At 38.7% G+C, this 21983-nt stretch overlaps 1 protein-coding gene across 2 annotated transcripts in view; it reads left to right on the top strand.

Annotated features, from left to right (window-relative positions):
- Positions 1-21983, top strand: part of DPP10 (dipeptidyl peptidase like 10) — a 436765-nt gene that overhangs the window by 401264 nt on the left and 13518 nt on the right. Inside the window, exons 14-21 of one of the 2 annotated variants that reach the window (XM_043505016.1) lie at positions 3407-3498; positions 4308-4355; positions 5060-5181; positions 8155-8202; positions 10624-10722; positions 10830-10899; positions 13067-13122; positions 13740-13797. In XM_043505016.1, coding sequence (XP_043360951.1) covers positions 3407-3498; positions 4308-4355; positions 5060-5181; positions 8155-8202; positions 10624-10722; positions 10830-10899; positions 13067-13122; positions 13740-13797 — 593 coding nt within the window. The remainder of the gene's footprint in view (positions 1-3406; positions 3499-4307; positions 4356-5059; positions 5182-8154; positions 8203-10623; positions 10723-10829; positions 10900-13066; positions 13123-13739; positions 13798-21983) is intronic. The other variant, XM_038422353.2, reaches the window with a different exon arrangement.

The raw sequence follows: 21983 nt of genomic DNA, 5'->3' as shown, positions 1-21983 counted from the left end.
CATCAAAAACCCTTGGAGAATCTGAACCTAAGTTATAGAACGGAGAATTCCTCCAGCTCCCACTTAAATCAGGGGGCTGTTAATTCAGGTACCTGAGCTGATCTCAATAGGACACAAGAAGAGAGGTGACTATATCCCAGACAATTTATGCTGGGATTTTCAAAGGTGCCTTAAGGAATTAAAATAGCAGCCATTCATGATACCAATGCTCCTTGGTGTTGCACGCTTACAATAATGTTCATGTTGATCTCAGTATAAAGCATGTTGTTCACAATGCAGTGTGAAAAAAAGAAAGAGCAGTTGCACCTTAATCTATCACTTTGGGCTTGTTTACACTGGCACTTTACAGCGCTGCAACTTTCTCCCTCCGGGGTGTGAAAAAACACCCCCCTGAGTGCTGCAAGTTTCAGCGCTGTAAAGTGCCACTGTAGACAGTCCACCAGTGCCAGGAGCTACTCCCCTCATGGAGGTGGGTTTTTTAGAGTGCTGTGGCAGCACTTTAACATTGCAAGTGAAGACGTGCTCTAAGATTTTAGAATGGGAAACATATGTATGTGTCAAACTTACATCGTTCAATAAACCAGTGATGTGCATGAAAATCAGAGACTATTACGCTAATGTAACAATCAAGGAAGTCCTATTTAGGCATCTTTCCCATTGTATGGTGCTGTGTAGCATTCAAAAATGTTTGAAATAATAACAAAATGGAGGGGAAATGTCTTGTAAGGTCACACTAAATATTAGTTCCGATAAAAGTTTGGAGTGAACTTGTAGGCTGTTTCATTAAACCTGACCAAAGTTTTGGGGAAACTCAATAAAGGCCCCAATTTAATAAAGCAAATAAGCACACGCTTAAATGCATTCCTGTTTGGCAAAGAACTTAAGCACATGATTAACTTTAAGGACTGACTTCGATGGGACTTACACATATCCTTAAAGGTAAACATGTGCTTAAATGCTTATCAGTCCATCCCTTTTCAGCAGAATAAGGACATGGGGGAATATACAACTGCAAAGTGGCAAAGACCTCTGATTGTTTGGGCCAAATTCACCACAACTATGAATAGGTCTAACTCTGACTTCAATGGAATTGTACTACCTTACACTAGTGATGAATTTGTTTTTTTAGTGTATAGCTGCTCCCTGGAGTTAGTTTTTATCTACATATATATCTACATATATACGAGGAAACCAGACATTCCATATACTGATCATTATTCATCAGTAAGCAACACTCTGTATGGTAATGGGGCTGATATGGGGCAATAAAGGATAGGAAATGTGTTTATATGCTGTGCTTTGCACACTGTATTAATCTGATTGTCCATTTCTAAAGCAAACATGGAGACATGAAAATTATATTAACCATTTCACATAGTCTTTTGTCATATCAAATAGTTGTCACACTTTGTGTGAGCCACAGAAGCATAACAGTTGCCTCAGCAGAATTTTAAATAGGTAGTTAGTACTCAACATCTGAAAACCAAAATCCACCATAAACACTTGCAGTAAACAATGGAATGTTATGTTTAATTGCCCACTTAAGTTCTTTCATTGGTAATGTTAAGCAGAAGTAAGCATTGTAGACACAGGAGAAGTTAAGCAGTTTTATTGCCCCCAACATAAAAGTCTAACAACACAGAACTAAACTTTAATGATCAGTGCACTTCTGTTTCAATTAATCATTGGGGTTTGATTATCAAATGAAGCACAGCTAGTGAGATGTGATGGTTTTGCTTAGAACATCTTATATCAACCTTCTTAATGCTAAGTTTTAGAAAAGCTATTAAACAAAATGTCAATTACATAACCAAATCAGGTTATCAAAAGCATCTAATCTAATTTCTCTGGGGCACTATTTTAAAAAGTGTTAAAGCCTATCAATTTATTTACTTGTTGAATGTAAAGTGTTCCATCTGTGTTATGTTCCCAAATATCTTTAGTAATTTATATCATATTGAAAAGAAAATAATTAAAAAATTGGACTGAACCAGGAGTGATATGTCTATTGGAAAATTTTAGTTAGTTTCCCTCCCCTTCTCCCCACCCCAAAAAATACAAATATACAGTGGTTCTTATTTTCTACCATAGTATGAGAATTTAAAAGTAATTAAAATAATTTGGAGCAAGCAAGCATAATAAATTATGTATTACAGCTGTAACCTTGAAAAACAGCCACATTGTTTAATACTTACCAGCAAATGTAAACCACAGCTTATTTTGGAATCTGTGATTTCAGAACTTAAAAATTCGCTTCAGTGCTGCCCTGGATGGAACTTTGTTATAAATGAAGAGTCCTCTAGCCTCTACCATCTAAGCAGAGAGATGCTTAGACTCACTCACTCATTTCAATAGTTTCTAGATGCCCCAACTAACATCAGTACCCCCATTTTAATGGAATATTTCACACAATGGGCCCTGACCTCAGATGGGGCCTCTAGGAACTACTGTAATACCTTACACTCGCCATACAATTCTTTCCCAAGCAGTCTTTTATTTTCTCAATGGTCAAGACACTGTAATTCTAATGACTGGAAGTTTAGGCTCTAATAGTTTAAATGGCAAATATAACAGGTGGACTCTAGGGACCACATTCAGCTCTGCCTTGACTCCTAGCAGGTTAACAACAAAGGGGATTAAAACACCTATCTGCCTACCTCACAGGATGGTGGTAGTATTGGTGTTATTTATTTTATATTGTGTTAATGCCTAGAGGCCTAGATGAGGTCAGGGTCCCATTATGCTCTGCTCTGTGCAAACAAACAGTAAATTTTCTGCAGTAACTGGCTAATGTTTGTACAGCACTTTGAATGCATAGGGTCAGTCTATGCCTCTTTGTGCACTCCAGCTAGTAAAGGACAAGCAAATCTTCAAGAAACACAGGTGATATTTATGTTTAGCTCCTTGCAGCTTTGGGGTCAAATCCTCAGCTGCTGTGAATTGCTGCACTAAAGATCTGGCTTTGATCTTTTGCACCTTTATTCTCATTTCTGGAAGAAAAACACTTATTTGTTAGTTTAAAGTTTTTTTTTAATATAGTGAAAATTTCAGCATGTATTGTGATAGCCTCTAGCTGAAATCAAACTTGCACCAAAATTAAATATATGCCAACCTAGATAAAATATAGAACCTCTATTGTCGATATTGTGTATGATTAATTGAAAACAAATATTGCAATGGAAACTGACATGATTTTACTACCTTTGGAAAAATTAATATTGAGGGAGAAAGGATCCTTACAGTCAATGCCTTTCAGTGTATGTGGGTTTTGTGGTTTAAGTGAGTTATGTTGTACATTAAAAGATTAAAAAGCTGTAAATCAGTAATGATGTGTTCTGACAATCATGTTAGGTAAAGAAAAACATAAGTAGTAAGATGAAAGTCAATACTTACCATTTCTCTGCAGGCTAAAACTGAACAAATCAGTGTGAGACACCTGACATCAGGAAACTGGGAAGTTATCAAAATCCTGGCATATGATGAAAATACTCAAAAGATGTGAGTATTAGTGTTCTTTGTCTGCAGGTAAAATATCTCTGAATTATTGAGATAGAATTAATTTAACTGGAAATAGTGCATATACAATTAAGTAACAATATTTTTTTCATTTGCAAAGCACTGCCATAAATTATAACCAGAGTACAAAGAGCAGTTTCATATATTTGATCTGCCAAAGTAATGCAAGTATCTTTTTTGAAAAACTAATGGAGATATGCTGTGCCATCTACTGACTCATTCTGTTGATTAAATAAAAGGAATTAAACTACAGCGTGGAGATAATAACCTTTCCAACCTGGGTATGTAAAGCTATCTGCACATTTGTAATTTAAGCTGGGTGAATAATGGATTTTTTGGGGCTCATTGAAAATTTAGAAAACCAAAAATACTTTGGTTCAAACTGAAAACATTTTTTGAAATGGTCAATGATGCGAAAAGATCAGGGAGAAGCATTTTGTTTGATCTGAATTGAAATGAGTCATTTTTATTTCCAGCATTTTTTAAACCTTTTAAATTATTTTTTCAAATAAAATTAAAGGAAAATTTGAAACAAAAAGTCATTTTGAACTGAAAAATTGAAATGTTTTTACTTTTTCAGAATTTTTTTTTTACTGAAACGATTCAGCGAAACCAACATGAGTTTGTAAAACATTTCACACAAAAAAAGTGTAAAAAATTTCACCCAGCTCTATTTGTTGCATAATGGGCTTTGCATGGATTTGGGCTTCATGTTGAAAGTTCTTCCTAACATTACATGGATCAGAGAGTTTTCAGAAAAGAGTTTAATTTTATTTGTCTTTCTTGGGCAGTTATTTTTTAAGCACCGAAGATTCCCCAAGAGGAAGACAGTTACATAGGTAAGTAATACTCAGAGAAATATTTACAATAGCCCTAACACAGGTACTATAAACCAGAAAGAGATTCTGTGTGTCTGACCTCCTGCTGTCTCGCAGCTTGTTTAGTCATCTGCACTTGAGCAAAATGAGTGCAATGTAGGTGTAAAATACTACTTTATGCTCAAAAATTGCCAATCATATTTATGTGAATATAATATAAAATTAAAAATTTGGTGAACTCTAAATGCAATGGTGTAATACACATGTATTCTTCAGACAGGTATACTGTATAGAAAGCTTTTTCAATGTGGCTAAAATTATATTTACAAAAGCCCCAATCCTTCCGTGTAAAATTTGTGGGCAGACTGCCTGACCCATGCAGAAACCCCAGTTCTAAAAGCTACTGCTCCCTAATTCTCATTAATTTTTTACTTTTATTCTCACTCCCAAGGGTACCTTTAATAATTAAGGTCTCAGTCCTGTAAGGTGTTTCATGCGGGTTTAGAAGACCTCCCTCAGAGAACAGCTTGTAGGATTGTAGCTTAATGGAGCAACCAACAGCATGTCATATTTGGTGCAAAACTAGCAAAAAAAAAAATTAGCAAGAGAAGAGTAGAGATCAGGGAAAAAAACCTAATGTCTGGTGGGCCTTTGGCATCACTTCATGAGTTTGTTATATTATCAAATAAATCTTTTCTGATGTTTGTAACTAATTTTGTTCTCAGTGTATCAACTGTTGGATTACTGAACCGCCAGTGTCTTTCATGCGACTTCATGGAAGATCAGTGCACATACTTCAGTGCAAAGTTTAGTCCCATGAACAAGAATTTTTTACTACATTGTAAAGGTAAGTCAAATATATTGTTCACAGTAAAAATTGTTTAAAGTAGTGCTTTATTTGTGTATGTCAAATATTAATATCTTCTTCTGGGTAGTGATTTAGTCCCTAATCTAGGAACAAGCTCAATTGCTAAGTCCATGCAGACACAGGCTTCCCCTGTGCAGAGCACATTGGAGGTATGGAACCTAAAATCATTTTTGCAAAAATGTATAAGCTAGAAAATGATGGAAAACAGCCATCTAGCAATACATGAACAGTCCATGTCTTTGCCTGTACATCTACTTCTCTCTGCAACTGTATTTCTGTTTCACAAAAAAAAAATCCATTAGGTTTGAAAATAGAATATATTAATACAAATAGAAAAAAATGCATAGTGACTAAAATAAGGGGTATTTTCATTAAGATACCTGTCAATAAACAAACACACATGGTCATTGTTCAAGGCAATTGCACTTGTGTTTCCCCTCAGTGGTCTAGCAAGGGCATTCACTCTCAGGTTTCCAGTTCGCACCCATTGCCTTTCTTGAGTGGAGACTGAAGCCTTACTCCCTCTGGCCAGAGTATTTCCAGGCTGCACAGTTCCCTGTCTTCACTGTGTTATTCTCAACAGAGACAGAATGCCCAAGCATACTTGTTTGCTTTCTCCTTGGAAACCAGTACTAGAGTAATTTCAACAGTTAGAACTTACCACCCAGTTCTTTTTATGAAAGCCTATTTTATTCTTAAGATAAAAGCATTACAGAGAAAACATATGGTTGAAGCAGGATTCACCCTGATTAGTTCTTGACTGGGAGACAATCTAGACAATCCCTGGGTGCTGAAGGAAGTGGTATGGGCAAGTCAGCAAAGGGTTTCTTACTTTGGAGTCAGTACTGAACCACTGCCCCAGCAAGGTGCAAGGAGGTGCTGGGCTCTGTAGCTTTTGTTCTTATTATGTTTTAGTAAAATGAATTTAATGCGGAATTGTTTATTTGTACATTTGAAATAAGAATGACCTTAATTCTGCTCCCAGCTTTGACATTCACTATACTAGCAATAGGACTGGTCATTAGGGGTCTGACTTTTAGAAATAGAGAGATCCCATATCTCCACTGAAGATTGATGGGATCTATGGATGCTTAGCATGTCTGAAGATCAGGCCCTATGAGCTCAAACGTTGAGCATGTCCCTGCACTTGGTGCAAGCCCCAAGGCGGCTGGGGAGGTGCAGAGATGGCTACACACCACCTTTGTTTTTCCCTATCCCCAATATAAATTAGAGCTGCTGCCCTGGGATCACACATGCCTCTTCTCTAGGTATATTCCCAGCATAATCCCTATGTGAAGATGGAGTACAATCTTTTATACTCCACCTGGGAATCTACAGCAGCCTAGTTATGGCAGCAGTATGGCCCCATGGGACCACTAGAGTAGTTCAAAATTACTGTATTGGGGGCACAACATTTCTAAGATGTCAGAGTCAGAAGCACAGTCCAGCAACAGAAGCTTTTCTCTTGTTTACTTACAAGAGTTTGAGGTAAACCAACTTGAACAGACAAATACCTCCCTCCCCCCTAACACATACACACGTTTTAAAACAAACAATAGGCCCTGCTTAAAGCTGCAACAAAACACATCTCTGCTAAACTCTTTGGGGTCTGCTGGTCAGCTTGATCCTTCAAGCTTCAGTTCTTTCACCTTCTGTTCGCCTGTGAGCACGTTTTATAGTCTAACTTCTCCTTCCTGTTTGCCCGCAGTCAGTAGCACTGTCTCATTATCCCATCCCTTTTCATCTCTCAAGCATCTCCAGAGACTTGAGTGAAGAATTAATTCCCAATTTGCTAGAACTAGTGTTGAGCTGGTATCCTGTCAGACTTTCCTTGTGTTTATTTGTTTATAAGCTTTCCTGTGGTGCTATTTGTCGAGTGATGAAAAAAAACCTGATTTTTATATTCGCTTGCAGTACCAGAAAAGTGGAGAGAAATAATCATTTAGGTCAATCCGAAATGAAACTTTTTCTAATTTTTGGAAAACTGAAAAGTAAAAATAATAATAATAATAATAATAAATAATAAATAATAATATTATAAATAATAATAATAATAAAAATTTCAGATCAAACAAAACATCTTAGTTTGTGAGCTCTTTAAGAGATATTTTAATTTTAAAATAAAATTGAAATAAATTTTGAAACTAAAAGTCATTTCAAATGAAAAAATCAAAATGCTTTATTTTAAAAAATACTAAACATTTAGATTCTTTTCTGAATTTTTGGTTGGTTGGTTGGGTTTTGTTTTGTTTTAGTAAATTGCCCAAAGTCCCACAGGAAGTTATTAGCAAATCCAAGAAGAGAACCTAAATCGTCTGACTTCCATTTCTCAACTTCTCACCTTCTTTTTTGTCTCTTTCCTGTTTCAGAATATATCTTTTAGACAAATATGTCATGTGCAGTGGTTAAAACCATTGTTCCCTTTTCATCCTTTTTTATCTCTTTGTCTTTTTAGCCTGTATACTCTTCAGAGAAGGGACTGCAGATCAGATTCTTCTGTCAATTACACCACTCAAGATCATGAGTAATTTAAGTCAGTGAAGCTGCCTGAGTTCAACACCAGTCTAATTGACAGCAGAATTTGGTCCCATGTCTTCCTGTGTGTTTATACAGCATTTACTAAAATGGGGTACATGTCCTGGTACTTTCTGACCTTAGATACTACTGCAATATAGTAAATAATAGTTTAATATGTTAAACCTGCATTTAACTGTGATACCTAGAAAAAAGATACCAAAAGAGTTCCTTAATTATGGAACTCTTTGGAATTATATGGTATTTTTACTGCTTTTTTTTACTTTTGTAGATTTGCATCACAAAGTGATTATTGTCATCTCTGTGTTCACCTTCCTTCAACTATTGCGATCTTTGCTATTTGTTGAAGTTCAGAGCAACTCGTAAACAGTTTCTACTTTAATTATTATTTGTACTTTTCTCCCTTTACAAAAATAGGGCCAGGCGTTCCAGTTGTTAGCGTGCACACTACAAGTAACCCTGGAAGTAAGTAAGCACCATTCCACAGAAATTCCTTATTATAATCTTTGTTTTAACATAAGTAAAAGAAAAAAAATATGCAATTCATTTCCATAAACCTGTCTTAATTACATTCTAGCAATAAACATGGCTGGAAGTGATAAGAGAAAAAATTAATCAAGTGACTAGAACATTCCCAGGATTTCTCAGTTACATGTTAGGCTAGATGCATATCTTTCATCTACTATTTACACTTGAGTTAATTAGGTGGCAGGATGTTCTTCATCCCTTTCACTCACTATGTAAATTATGTTTCTAGTATGGCATGTCTTCTGTAGTCTTAAAAATGTTTTTAAAGTTATAATCCAATTATTCTGGATTAAAGTACAGACCTCCCAGGGCTGATCATCAAATTTAACTTGCATACAATGAATCAAATACTGCTCTGAGTATACTGGTGCAAATCCAGAGTGCCTTCACTCATATTTTAAATAGGAATTCCAAGAATTGAGTTTTGTGAGATCAGGTCCATTACCTCCACATTTCAGATGTTGCTAATTATGCTGTCTGCTATGGACCTTTGCATTGTCAGAGCAGCCAAGCAGCCAGGGAGCAGCAAACAAGCCACAAACATCAGGAAGTGTAGGACCACCATAGCAGCAATTATTGCCAATCCCTCCAGTCCCACCCAGCATTCCTCCTCCCTGGCAATCTACAGCACAGGCACCTGGCACTAGTTAAACCAGCCTCAAGATGTTCTAAACTTGTGCAGAAGGTCCAGGCCGGTGCACATTATTTCCCAGATCCCAGGGCTACAAAGGTGGCAAGAAGCCATCTTTGTCCACCCTCCTCTAGTCTGGGCCAAGCACAGCTCAGCTACAGGAGAGGCTCTGGCCCTGCATCTTCAAAATGTCATACCGATCAGACCTTTGAAATACATAATAGAGTTACAGCATGTTGATAACTATCCTAATCCACTTAATTAAGGAAAAGCTAACAACTGCCCTTTCTCCTTCATATGTTCAATATTACTGTTTATTGCAGTTGTCAAGCTCTATACTGCAGAAACCCTAAAAGTGATCCAGGGGCTAAGTATATCACTCAGTGCATCTGAAGAAGTGGGGTTTTTTACCCACAAAATCTTATGCCCAAATAAATCTGTTAGTCTTTAAGGTGCCACCAGACTCCTTGTTGTTATTGTGGATACAGACTAAGACGGCCTCTGATACTTAGTACCTCTCTGATACTTTGTAAATTCATTAACTTTTCTGGAGCTGCTCAGTATTTATGAGAGTAGATTTTGGCTCTTTGTGATTTGTTTCTAAAATTCCCATTTGTGAAGAAACAAAGCAGAAATGTGAGTGGAATTTACGTAGAACATTATGGAAAGAAGACAAGGCAGTAGGTCTAGAGAGAGAGTGCTTACCGTTAACAACAACAACAAAAACAAAAACCCAGTAATGAGATACTATTTATTTATAATGTTTCAGTGAAAGATTAGATAATCCCCCTCTATTAATAAAAGAATAAGAGTGTGATTAAAGATTACTTCAAATTATTATATCCTAACGCTATAATTATAACATTTTGGTTTACTGCCCAGAATTAACATTGTAGTTAGATTATCCATTGTTGCCTTAAATGAGGATATATGATTTCAAAAATCCACATTAAGGGAGTGAGATTGGAGAATAAAAAAGAACAGTAGGATCTTTCACCCAAATTCAAAAGAGTTTCAAATCTGTTTCAAATCTGGCTTTGGCTTTTAAGCCAAACTGTTCCCTGGCTCCTCAGTGAAGTGTGGGAGAGGGAGGAATACAGAAAGGTAGTGACCAAGTAAAAGTGTTCTGGGTCATTTTCTTGCACTGGATAGACAGGTGCTAAGGATAGCAAGCTCCTTACTCCCGCTGGTGATAGGTGCATCATGTGCTCTCTCAGTCCTATCCCACTTCTTACTGTCAGGCATCCATTTTGGCAAGGATTGTACGCCTGTCTTCTTGTAAACACAGAGCATTGTTCAGCATAGTAGCATCTCCTGTACAGCCATCCACGCTCCCATTGTGTGTCAGGTATGTTAATATCTGTATTGTGCCTGGCTCCTAAATGGAGTGGGTAGTGAGGGTATTGCTCTTTCCTCCTACCACCTGCCATGCACCACAAGGCAAAATTTAGCCCTTGATATTTAATGAAGACAAAACTTGTTGAAGCCAGAACAGAGAATACAAAATCATTAATACTCCCCTTGCACATTGTGAATTAAGCTGGTAGTTTGGCTTTTGAGTTCCAAAGTAGGTGCACTATAAAACTTGTTTAAAGAAAGAAACTATAAAAAGTTTTAACATTGTATATTTGTCTCTTTTTCTTTAATTATTGGTATCTTGATTTCTCTCTTGTATGGTGATTCATTGTATCTTTTCCACCCTGATTCCTCCTGTTTGTTTCCTGCAGAATTTTACATATTGGAAAATAATGCTGTGTTGAAAGAAACTATTTTAAAGAAAAAGATTTTCCGGACAGAAATTAAAATGGTTCACATTGAGGATTATGGTAATTTTAGCAAAATGTTCCTTTAACACAGAAAAAACTTTCTTCAAATCTTACTATTTTGGATCTTGTAACTACCTGCCTTTAATGGTTTTCTCTTTTCTTAAAAGAACTTCCTTTACAGTTGTCATTTCCAAAGGATTTCACAGATCGAAACCAGTATGCTGTTCTGTTAATAATGTAAGTATCTATTTAGGGTCACTACAAATAATAAAAGTAGGTAAATGGGAATATAAAGAGAGGATTTATTTCTGTATTTTCAGTTGTAAAATATATGTGTGGGGGGAGTGAGTGTAATAAAATATCACTTTCCCTATAACACAGCTTTTGAGTTGGTAAACTAAAAGCTTTGTTATCAGGAAGATGCTGTTTTCTGTCTTGTCTAATAAAAACACTGTTTTGTGAGCTTGTCAATATAAACATGGTTAAAGTTATCGATAGCTATATGTAAGGGGCCAGATCTTCACCTGGTGTAATCTCAAGTAGCTCTACTGGCTTCAATGGAGCCATGCCTGTTTACATCACCAGAGATACTGTACGTTTTTTTGTATAACTTTTTCTTCTGTCACTGATGGAAATAGCTACTGCCTAGAAGTCAGTTAAGACTTCTAGAGCCCCACTGCTTTGGGAATAGCAGAGAGAAGATAAAACACTGGTGCACCTGTGGCTGGAAACATTATGGGCTTGATTCACTGCCCACCAAAGTCAGTGGAAAGACTATGGGAGGACAGATGCACTCGCTGGCAGCCCATACTATAGAAATAAAGTAGCTATGTTTCTTTCAGAACCAGCCTCCTTCTGCTTACTCGTTCACAGGACGTGTGCGCATGGGGAGGGAAGCGGGGCCATGATCACACCTCCAATCCACCCTGATATGTCAGCGGTGATCAATACCTCTATCAGCAATAGCCAACCTCCATTTTTGCCCAGGGAGTGAGGGCTATAGTGTTAAGGCTGTAGTGTTATATGCTGGAGAGCTAAGGCAGGGATTCTTAGTACACACAAAAAGAAAAGGAGTACTTGTGGCACCTTAGAAACTAACAAATTTATTAGAGCATAAGCTTTCGTGAGCTACAGCTCACTTCATCGGATGCATTCATGAAAGCTTATGCTCTAATAAATTTGTTAGTCTCTAAGGTGTTACAAGTACTCCTTTTCTTTTTGCAAATACAGACTAACACGGCTGCTACTCTGAAACCTGTCATTAGTACACACACTCTCCTCTCTCCATATGACCACGCTGGAGCAGACATAATTTGTCCCTGTATTTCTAATTAGCCATATTTGTTTTTCTCACATCTCAGTGGTTACTAACTAATTCATCATTGGTAAATAGGAGTCATGTTAGGACACTCCGACTCTGGAATCCATCCTGATGTTTTCAGTACCCTAGATATATATTCTCCCTTGGAGCCTCACAGACTGGGTTTCAAATTCTGGTTAACAAACATGGAAGCCATATGTCTAATGCCTGTATTATACCACTTGCATACAGCATTTACAGCCTTGTATCATTTACAGTCTTGGGATAGATTTTCCATCAGTACTGTGTGTAGGGAATTAACAATGTGACTCCCGTTAAAATGAATGGAGGGGTACACAGCTAAATCCCTATGCAGCATATTGAAAATGTAATCCCTGATGAACACTAGGACAGGATACATTAAACTAGTATCTTCTGCATAATGAAAATCTCCAAAGATACGTATAGTTATATGTACAAGGCCTAATTTGCAAGCATGAGCCCCTAAATAAGTTGACCAGAATTCCTGCACTTGAGCATTCAGGTCGGTTCTTATGCATTAGTAGGTAAACAGGCAGTAAGTGCTGATTTCAATGCCCAATATGTCATTTGGACATTCCATTTAAGTGCCTACATTTGAAAACTGGGCTCCTGGACTATCTTTCAGTTAGACTAGTGGGTGCATCTTTTTTAATGGCTGATGTAAAATGTGACCTCTCCTTCAGAGAGGAGAGGATAGACATTAGAGAGAGAGAGAGTGTGTGTGTATACTTGCTAGTGCATATGATTGAGCACATTTATATTATAGGCAGTTGTTCTTTGGAGCCAAGGGATAAACTCATTTGACACCAGCGTAATTGGTATCATATGCCATGGCAAAAACTTTTTTTTCTGTAAATAAGGGAACTCAGGGACTTTCATGTAATTTGCTTAAAAAGTGACTTACAAAAAGCTGAGTAAATAAATATTCTTCAACATATATTCAATTCTTGTGCTACAAGTTAATACAAATTTGAGGAAGGCAAAAGAGAAGGTGCTACTATGACTGAGCATTATTTACATATATGTCTGGAGAGAGTTTTAAAATTTTTTTTTTTTTTGCAGAAGTTTCAGCACCCAAGTGTGGTACGGAGGCAGGGTTGGAGTTCCAGATTTGCATGGTATTAGGTCTCCAGTGAACAGGCTGTCAGTGATACCTTAATGTGACCAGAAAGTTATGCCTATAAAGTGATTATTTTGTGGTGCTTGCAAATGGGAGGGAAAGGACCTTAGTGACAAATACAAATTTTTGGTTTTTCTACTTCTGGAATATTGAATTTCTGCTTCTGTTCAGTGAAACCCCATCTTTTGCAGTGCTGAATTTTCAGAGTTAGTGTTAACAGAAGTTATTTTAGAAATCCCTTTAGATGGTAATGAAAATCTGACAGGAAAGACCTTCTCTAGCTCATTTAATGTGGCTCACCCCTCCCACCACCTGAAGAGAAAGAGGTGATATTTCTCAGCCCAGCTTGCCACAACTCTACACTGAGGACACCAAATTAATCTCTTTTTAGAATTAGAGATGACCCAAATGGGATCTGAGAATGCAGAACTTCAGTTGATGTCAATTTAGATTCTGTCTGTGAGACCATTGCAGGACTGAGCCCAGGGGTTTCATAGAGACTTTGGATAGCTCCAGTCTCTAAGGCAAGGTGTGGTTGGAAGCCTGTGTGCAAACTAGATATTTTGTCCATCTAAACAACCTCAAAATTGGCATCTTGCTTCTTTTCATTACCAGAAGTACCACCTCCAAAAAGCAGTACTGTACTTCCAGGAAGGACATCAGGCTGTTTCAGGTAACACTGACTGGCTGATTGTGTGATGTCATTTCCCAGACATTCTACCTTCTGAAAGTGGTACTTCTGTGACTGACTTAGGGTCGCTTTGTTCCTTCTGCACACATATTAGGAGTGTCCATACAATGGTTATTTTAGTGGTAGATCACCAGAGGAACGATTAATACTGCTTAGCAGCCACACTTGTCCATGGTCTCAAAAGGGTGATCTAACTACCAAGCCATCTGGGAATTGAACAGGGAAAAAAGGAACGTTCACTGTAGTCCTCAGTAACAATGGTTAGTGTTATCTGTTTCTATCTGTTTCTTTGCAAAGCAAATGACTTCTGATCCAGTGTAAATGACTGAGATGTCAGTAGAATTATATTTTCTCTGTAAATGTAAATCAGTTTAAAGTGTTCATGTCAACAGGATTGCAGTATACAAGTGAATTTAGGAGAAGGGGGAGGAAAGAAGGATGGGGAAAGGAGCAGTTGAGAGGGAAGGCAAGAATTGGCTGATTTATTGTATCTCTGGGGCCAAGGTTTCTGCAAGTTTAGATGCACAATTAAGTGCACACAGGATGCTGATGCTTCACAGCCTTACTACTTGGGTAGGATGTGTGTGGCATGTAAGCCCCCCTCATAAACTCTACTTCAGCCATTGGGCTGTAGCAGTCTCTACAAAGCAGCTCCATAATTTCTGCAGGGGTTTATAGCTCTGCATGTCATGCATATGCCTGGTACCTGATCCAGCTATTATTGGTATTGTGACTTTCATTACTGGCTCAGAAAAAAAGTATTTTGGACTGAGGCTCCGAATTAGATTGTAAACTTTTGTGGGAAGGGACCATCTTTTATGCTCTGTTTGTACTGTAAATGGCTCAGTAAAACTCCTATCCCAAAATCATAGCTCTGGGTATTATTCCTGCTGTCACAGGCTTCCAGTCCAACTTTGGTCAAATCACTCAATTTCTCTGACCAAACTTGGGTGCCTAAAATAAGACTTCTAAACTTAGGCACCCAGGTTTGAAACTTTTGGCCTTCATGTTTAAGGCCCCAGTCCTGCAACTGACTCTGTGCTGGCCAACCCCTGAACTTGCACCGAATTCCACTGAATTCAGTTAGGTTCCACACATCACAGAGCCCAGCCTCAAAGAGTCTGTTCCAGGATCAGGGCCTAAATTTCCTTACAGTAAGACTCACCTTCATCCTAAGGAGGTGTGAAGCTTAATTCCTTAATGGCTGTAAAGCGTATTGTGACCATTAGAAGTGCAAAGCACTGTTGTTCAAATTTATATTGTGGTCAGAACACCAGGCTATCTAGTAGATGAACAGGCCTCACACAGTAGCGGGTTGCCTCTGGCTAGCCCTATTTCTCTTTTGTGAATTCTGATGCATAGGTCATAAAATACTAAATCGATTTAACACTGTCCACTCTTCAGTTTGTTCCTCCTAAACTACTAATAGATTTCACACTCAGTTGCCTTCAAATATAATACATACACTGTAGCCTATGGATTAGAGAGGTGTACAATAATTGCTTTAAAGTGTGGTTATTATCTCTTTCCTATATAATTAAGATCAAAGTTTAAATTTCAGATTTTTTATTTTTTTTTCATTATGGTTCACCTTACTCATTAAAAAAGTTGGATGATCCAGTCCTTCATAATACACAGGAAATGATTAAGTGGAGTAAAGACTAAGGAATTTAATGTGGGTAATAAAATGAGAGGTGATAACCATTCTTTATTTCTTCTTGAACATAATTAACCTCATTCTTTCAAAATCTGAAGATAATGCATCTTAAATGTCAGCATTCATTATTTAATGTCATTTAAAACTGTACAAACTGTAAGTGGATATAGTGAAACTGAACCAGTAGAGAGATTTTTAAACTCAGAGAAAAAAAATTATCAGGCTGTATATTCCTAAGTAGACATCAAATATCTTAACTCTCCTAGAAGTGTTGTATACTTTATACACGTCTGCTTATACCTCCGTAATGTAGAGGGAACTCTCCACCCAGTATTGAAATGGTGTCAGAGGTGGGCCTCACTCAAGCCAACTGAGCATGTCTATGCGTCACATGGATCTGATACCAGCATGAGACCATAGGGTGGAAAGTGGCAATTTTTTTAACAGGGCAGGTACAATGGTGAAGAAGAATGCCATAACACATGTAGCAGGAATTTAGGGAGGTAAAATGTAACTATTGGTATTTCTCTAAGACCTTCAGCATGATAGCATTCTTGCATTAATGGTTCTCTTCTGGAATCTTCATTTGTTGTAGAGGATGTCTGTTGCAAGTGATAGAACAGTGCATTGCCACAGGGTGCAGTATAAAAATGTATGATAGATTCTACCTTTTTTATTACACCGTGTTTAGAAGCAGGACATCCCAGAAGTCCTTTGCATCTGGCTACATTTGAAGTTATTCTGCAGGTCAATTTTGTGGGGGATCATTATAAATGAACCCTCTACATAACTCTTACGTGTTTTGCATGCTCTCCTGCCAATTAGTTTTTTCATTCTTTTTCCCTTTGGAATGAAAATGACTCTCTGCTCTTTTGGTGGTGTTTTTTGTGGAAGTCTTGTGAAAAACTAGCTCTTTTTAGTCTTCCGGGAGTTTCTCCTTTTTCTAAACATTTAGTAAGTTCCCACTGCCCAACATAGGCCATATGGGAGCTGAGAAACAAGAAGAAGCTTTCCCCAGCTATTTCACTGACAACAGCAGTCGTGTGCTATGGGGAATGCAAAGGCTGCTCCTTTTCAGGGACCAGGACTCCAAAAATGGGATGGGGAGAACATGGTCCATGGCTCAATCTTCTCTAAACCTCCCGAATAGGCATGGCACAGCAAGGGAAGCAATGGATGAGGATATCTCCCTCCCTGAGTGCTAGGAGCAGCACAGTATGGAACCACAACCTTTCCTCCATTTCTCGGATGCAGCTCTGCATTTCCAGTATTCAGAGCTGTGGCTTAAAAGCCGCAATCTGGCCTTTAGTATTTTTGATGGCTGTTTAAAGAATATTCATGTTGCTTTTGCAATACTAGCTGTATTTCATTTCAGTCTATCACATGATGCCATTCTGATAATGTGATCTTTTCTGGTGGTGTTTTTCCCCCAGTGATGAAATGCATTGGTTTGCATGGTTGCAAATGTATTGTCTGCTTTTTAGCTATGATAGGCTCTAGCAGGGAAGATGAATGGGGATGGGGGGAGTGCTTGACATTCTGTGACACCATTGCTTGGGATTGTTATGGGTATCTGATCTCATACTGTTGATGAAGGGTGCGGTTGGTAGCAGGGCCATGTGAGAAATTGCTCACAAAAAAGGAGTGTGTGGTGAATTTTCTCTTCATGTCAGTTTTGCAAAATGTTCTTTTTCCTTTAATGGATTTTTGCCATTTGCAAAAGAGACTGTTTTCCCAGTGATTTAATTTTGAATTTCATAGATAGAATTTATCTGCTGAGCTCTAGTTTCCCTCACTAATTCATATTGCTATCATGATACTTTTTCATATTGTGCACTAGATTCATGAGCTTGTATTGGGAGGGAGTTTGTACTGTGTTGTGGAAGTCCTTGACCAGGCACTATGATAATATTAATTAATAATAACAGCCACTGTGATAAGAACTACATATTCCCCTCCAAGCTCTAACGAGAGCCAAAGCTTTAGCTTTAACTCCAGATGAAAAGATTCTTCTCCTTTCAGTTATAGACCAAACATATGATGAGCTGCCTCTTTCTCCAGACAGTCTGAGGTGTATGTGACTGAATTGCAAGAGGCATACAAATTACCCACTAAGGTCAATGATATTGGTATATTATTGATAGCTTCTGCCTATTTAAATGGCACCTCAATGGTAAACTTCAGCAGTGTTTCTGAATCATTCTCAGCCTTGCTATCACTGCAGACTCATAAGATGCTGCTCCGGTACAAGTACAAAAAATAAAGTTAAGAATTATTAGATAACTCCACTTGAATCCCACTGCTCCTGTTTCGTTGTTGAAAATACAGTAACACTGCTGCAAAATGACATTCATAGAAAACATAGAGAAAGGCATGTAATTGGATATGGCCCTTCTGTGTGTGTGTTTTGATTTTGCTGGCTGTGAAATATGTGTAATGCTTTGCCTATTAGAGAATTCACTTGTGTCTACCCATGCTGAGGTGAGATAGGATGCAAGGAGACTTGCGCTCATGGCCCTGGGTTTTTGTTCACTACTCCTTTTCATACCAGCCAGTAGGGGTCATGGAAGGGAGACACTGCATCCTGTAAAAAAGGTGTAGCAGTGGAAGATACTGAGTGCTTCTGCAGTGCTCCACTTCTGCATTATTAGCATGCTGCATATGAGCAGGTTAACAATGAACAGAAGCTGATTGTATGAAGAGATGGGTATAAATCAAGACCCTGGATCCAAATGCTGCTGCACTTTGGGAAAGATTGGATTGCAATGCAAATTTTGCAGCTCAAGCCCACCTCTAATTGTGAAGTGTACAATAATGGATCTGATTCCATACTGGCTAGGTGCAGTTTCTGTCTGCCATAGTCCTTTTATATATACTTCAGCATGTGAGTAGCTACAATGGATGGAAAAGTCCATGAATTCAAGAAATCGTGTGGCAAGAGAGGTGATGTATGTTGCATTCCCCATTGTATTGAAATAGATTGTGTGTCCATGTTAATGGCTCTTACGGCAGACTTCTTTTTCATACCATACCCCTTGGGGGTTTGATACAGTCAATCCGTGTCAAAACCAGAGACATTTGATAGCAAAAGATTTGAAAAGGGACAAAAAACATAATCCATTCTTGTGCTCCAATAATGGCATTCACCCCTGTGTAAAGGTCTGGCACACCACTTAAGCCTCACTTAAGCCCTGTTTTAAGGGCATAAGTGGGATTTAAATGATTCATAGGATATGTCCTGTCCCTCTGCAAAGGGGTGAATTACAGCCCAAATGATTAATGTCATTTGTGTTAGAAGCAGTTAGAGACTCCAAAGCCCTTGTCTGACGCTACTGATGCCATTGGGAGTTTTGCCACATCCATCAGTACAAGTAGGGCAGTACGGTACGGTCCGCCGTACCGGCAAGATATTTATAGCTGGTATGGCATACCAGAAGGAGGAGGAGCAGAACATCCTCCAGCGCAGCTGTACCGCCCCCACGCAGGGTCTCCTCTGTCTGTACAGCAGCCCTGCCAGAAGACAAGGTTGGAGGCAAGACAGCTACGCCGGAGGAGCTGCGGGCATGGGGCTGCCCTGTAGTCCCATGTTCTGCTCCTTATCCTGCTCTGGTTCCCAGGAGATCCTGTGGTTCAGGGCTCTCCCAGAACCACAGTGGGGAAAGGAGCAGAACCCCCAGCCCTGCCCTTCCACAGAGCTGCGTCTCCTTTGGCTCCGTCTGTACAGCAGCACCCCCCCCCCCCCCGGAGGACAGAGTTGGGGACAGGGCTGGAGGTGATACAGCCCCATCAGAGGACAGGGTTGGGTGGGGTGAGGCTGAGGTAGTACAGCCACCGGAGGAGCTGCTGGCATTGTGCTCCTTTCCCCACTGTGGTTCTCAGGACAGCCCTGAGCCACAAGGCTCTCCTGGGAACCGCAGTGGGGAAAGGAGCAGAATATGGGGCCACCAGGCGGCCCCACACCGGCAGCTCCTCCGAGGAGGCTGCTGTACGGATGGAGGGGACCCTGTGGGGAAAGGCTGGGGGTAGTATAGCTGTGTCAGAGGAGCTGTGGGCATGGGGCTGCCCAGTGGCCCCACGTTCTGCTCCTTTCACTGCTGCGGTTCTGAAGTCTCCAGCACAGCGGGAGGAGGACAGAGATCCCCTCTCCCTCCCCCTCAGGTAAGGGGATTGGATCACGGGGAGGGGACAGGGAGAGTCTGGGGGCCCCAGGCTGGGGGCGGGGTGGGGAGGAGTCACATAGAGGGTCACATGAGGAGGCCACATGCCCCCCGTGAGGGTAGGGGGCATGTACCGATAAGAAATAGATTTCACTGGCCACATCCCGTAGTGGGAGTGGCTCTAAGTGTCCATCACAAACTATCTATGTAGACATCCTTGAAATAAATTAACAACTGGGAAATACACACCAAAACTAACATGTCAAAGCAACCCATCAAAAACTGCACTGCAAGACATGTGGGATTTAAAGTTTGATGCTCAGAAAACTCAGCCATTTTCTACCAAAAAACAAGCTTCAGGGAGAAAAAAGAGCAGTTTTAGAACTCACAATTTTATCGTGAATCTCACAATATTTTTTTTAACTTAAAGCCCCAGCTTTTGAAAGTCATGATTATATGAGAATCTCAGGCCTGTTGGTGGCAGAGAAAAGCTTTTAAATGTGACCGATGTGCATCTAAAAACTCAAAAACCAAGAATCCATATTTTTAATCTCATGGGTTTTAAGTCATGATTTTTTGGGTGCCTGACTCATGATTTTTGAAAGTTTGGGTGGGCAATTATGAAATAGTCAAAAGTAATGAAGAACTGCATGTAGAGTCATAATTAGCTGGACAAGTGCTTTTATGGACAGTTATCTGACTATGAACATTTAGGGTAATAGTTTCCTTAAAAGCTCATCGTTGCTCTAAATCTGATTCTATTGAAGTCAATAGAAAAACTTCCATGGGAGCAGCTAGACCAACACTGAACGCTTTTGGAAAGCCCATTCTAAATGTTAAATATAAATTGGAAGAGCTTCTGAGTGCCTGTTGCTTTTGTACTTCAATTAATGAAGAAACTGAAATCCTGCCAAGACAGTGGTATTTTTCCCACCCAGCTCATATGATATTAAGCGGGGTTCATGTTTATTGTTTCAGAGTTAGCAGTATTGTATGTTAACTCCTTTTTTAAAAATATGCTGTAGTTTTCTCTTCTAAATTAAATTGTTTTCTCAAGACACACAAGAATGAAAACCCAAAGGTAATTTATTGATATGCCATTTAAAAATAATTTATCACAAACTTAGTTCCTGAAATTATAGTTACATAAATATGGTAAATCCTATGTACATTTGAAAACAGATTTATGTACCATATACATGCTAATTAACAAGTTTTCTGAAAGCATACCTTGCAGCTGAACTGTCTATTACCCACAGCAAAAATTAAATTGAATAATCAGCCAGCAGAGCCTATGACACAACAGTGATTGAAAGGGCTGTGTTGGGTTTTTTTTCCTATTTGTACAACTCTTCCAAGCTTAGATTTCTTCAGCAAAATAACAATTTCTGCCTCCATCCTTCTTATACCCTAGAATATTCCCATAGACCCTCTCTAATCTAATTTCCATACAGCCTGCACAGACACTTTTACATTTTAATTTGCATTCAACTGGCAAATGCAGTCTGCACAGAGGCATTTTGCATTTTTTTTACAACTTCATGGTAGCCTGCTTTCTTATTCTGTGTTTATCTTTGGGGAAAAAAATTGACAAGGCTCCTTTTTAAAACTGACATTTTGTTTTCATTGGAATGAAACTTCATTGAAATGAAACTTACCTTCAATGAAAAATGCTTATCACCCCCATAGAAACCTCTTTTCTCCTATTCCTTTCTATCTTTTCTGCTGTAAAATCTTTATTTTATGACTAAACAATAACAACAAAAACAACTTACCATTCATGCCTGCATCCTTTTGTTGCTAGAAACATTGACAGTGAAAAATAATTTCCCCCAAAATGTACTTAATTCTCCTCTGCAGTCTACTTCACAAAAATCCATTCCAGGATGTGATAATGGAGGTATTTTTGTTTTCTAGGAAAACATCATTCTAAAGAGTATTTTATTTCTTGTTCAGTTATCAGGCTGCAATAATGATTTTTCACTTTTGTCACTCTATATCATCTTAACAAATTCCAAAATGGAATTTCCAGAATTCAAATAACCAGAAGGCATAATGTTAATTTCAGGATCACTCTATGTAAAGCACGTGGTTCATTTTCCTACCTTGTTTCTGCAAAAATTATCCAAGTATCCCACGTATTGCATGGCATTATAGTCATACTGGGTTTGCTTTATGCAGTTCAACAAATTATTTTGCTTACTGCTGCCATGTGGGATAACAGCACCGGTTAATGTGATGGTATAGATTAAGCTGACAGTAATTCAGCTGGGTTGCACAAACTGACTGAACTCTGCTGTCTAGGTTAAATAAAATACTGAAGTACTGCAAAGTGTATCACATTGTCAATAGTC

The sequence above is a fragment of the Dermochelys coriacea genome, chromosome 11 (genome assembly GCF_009764565.3).
Source record: "Dermochelys coriacea isolate rDerCor1 chromosome 11, rDerCor1.pri.v4, whole genome shotgun sequence".
NCBI lineage: Eukaryota > Metazoa > Chordata > Testudines > Dermochelyidae > Dermochelys > Dermochelys coriacea.
Note: the sequence above shows the minus strand (reverse complement) of the source record. Positions and strands in the feature narration are given on the sequence as shown.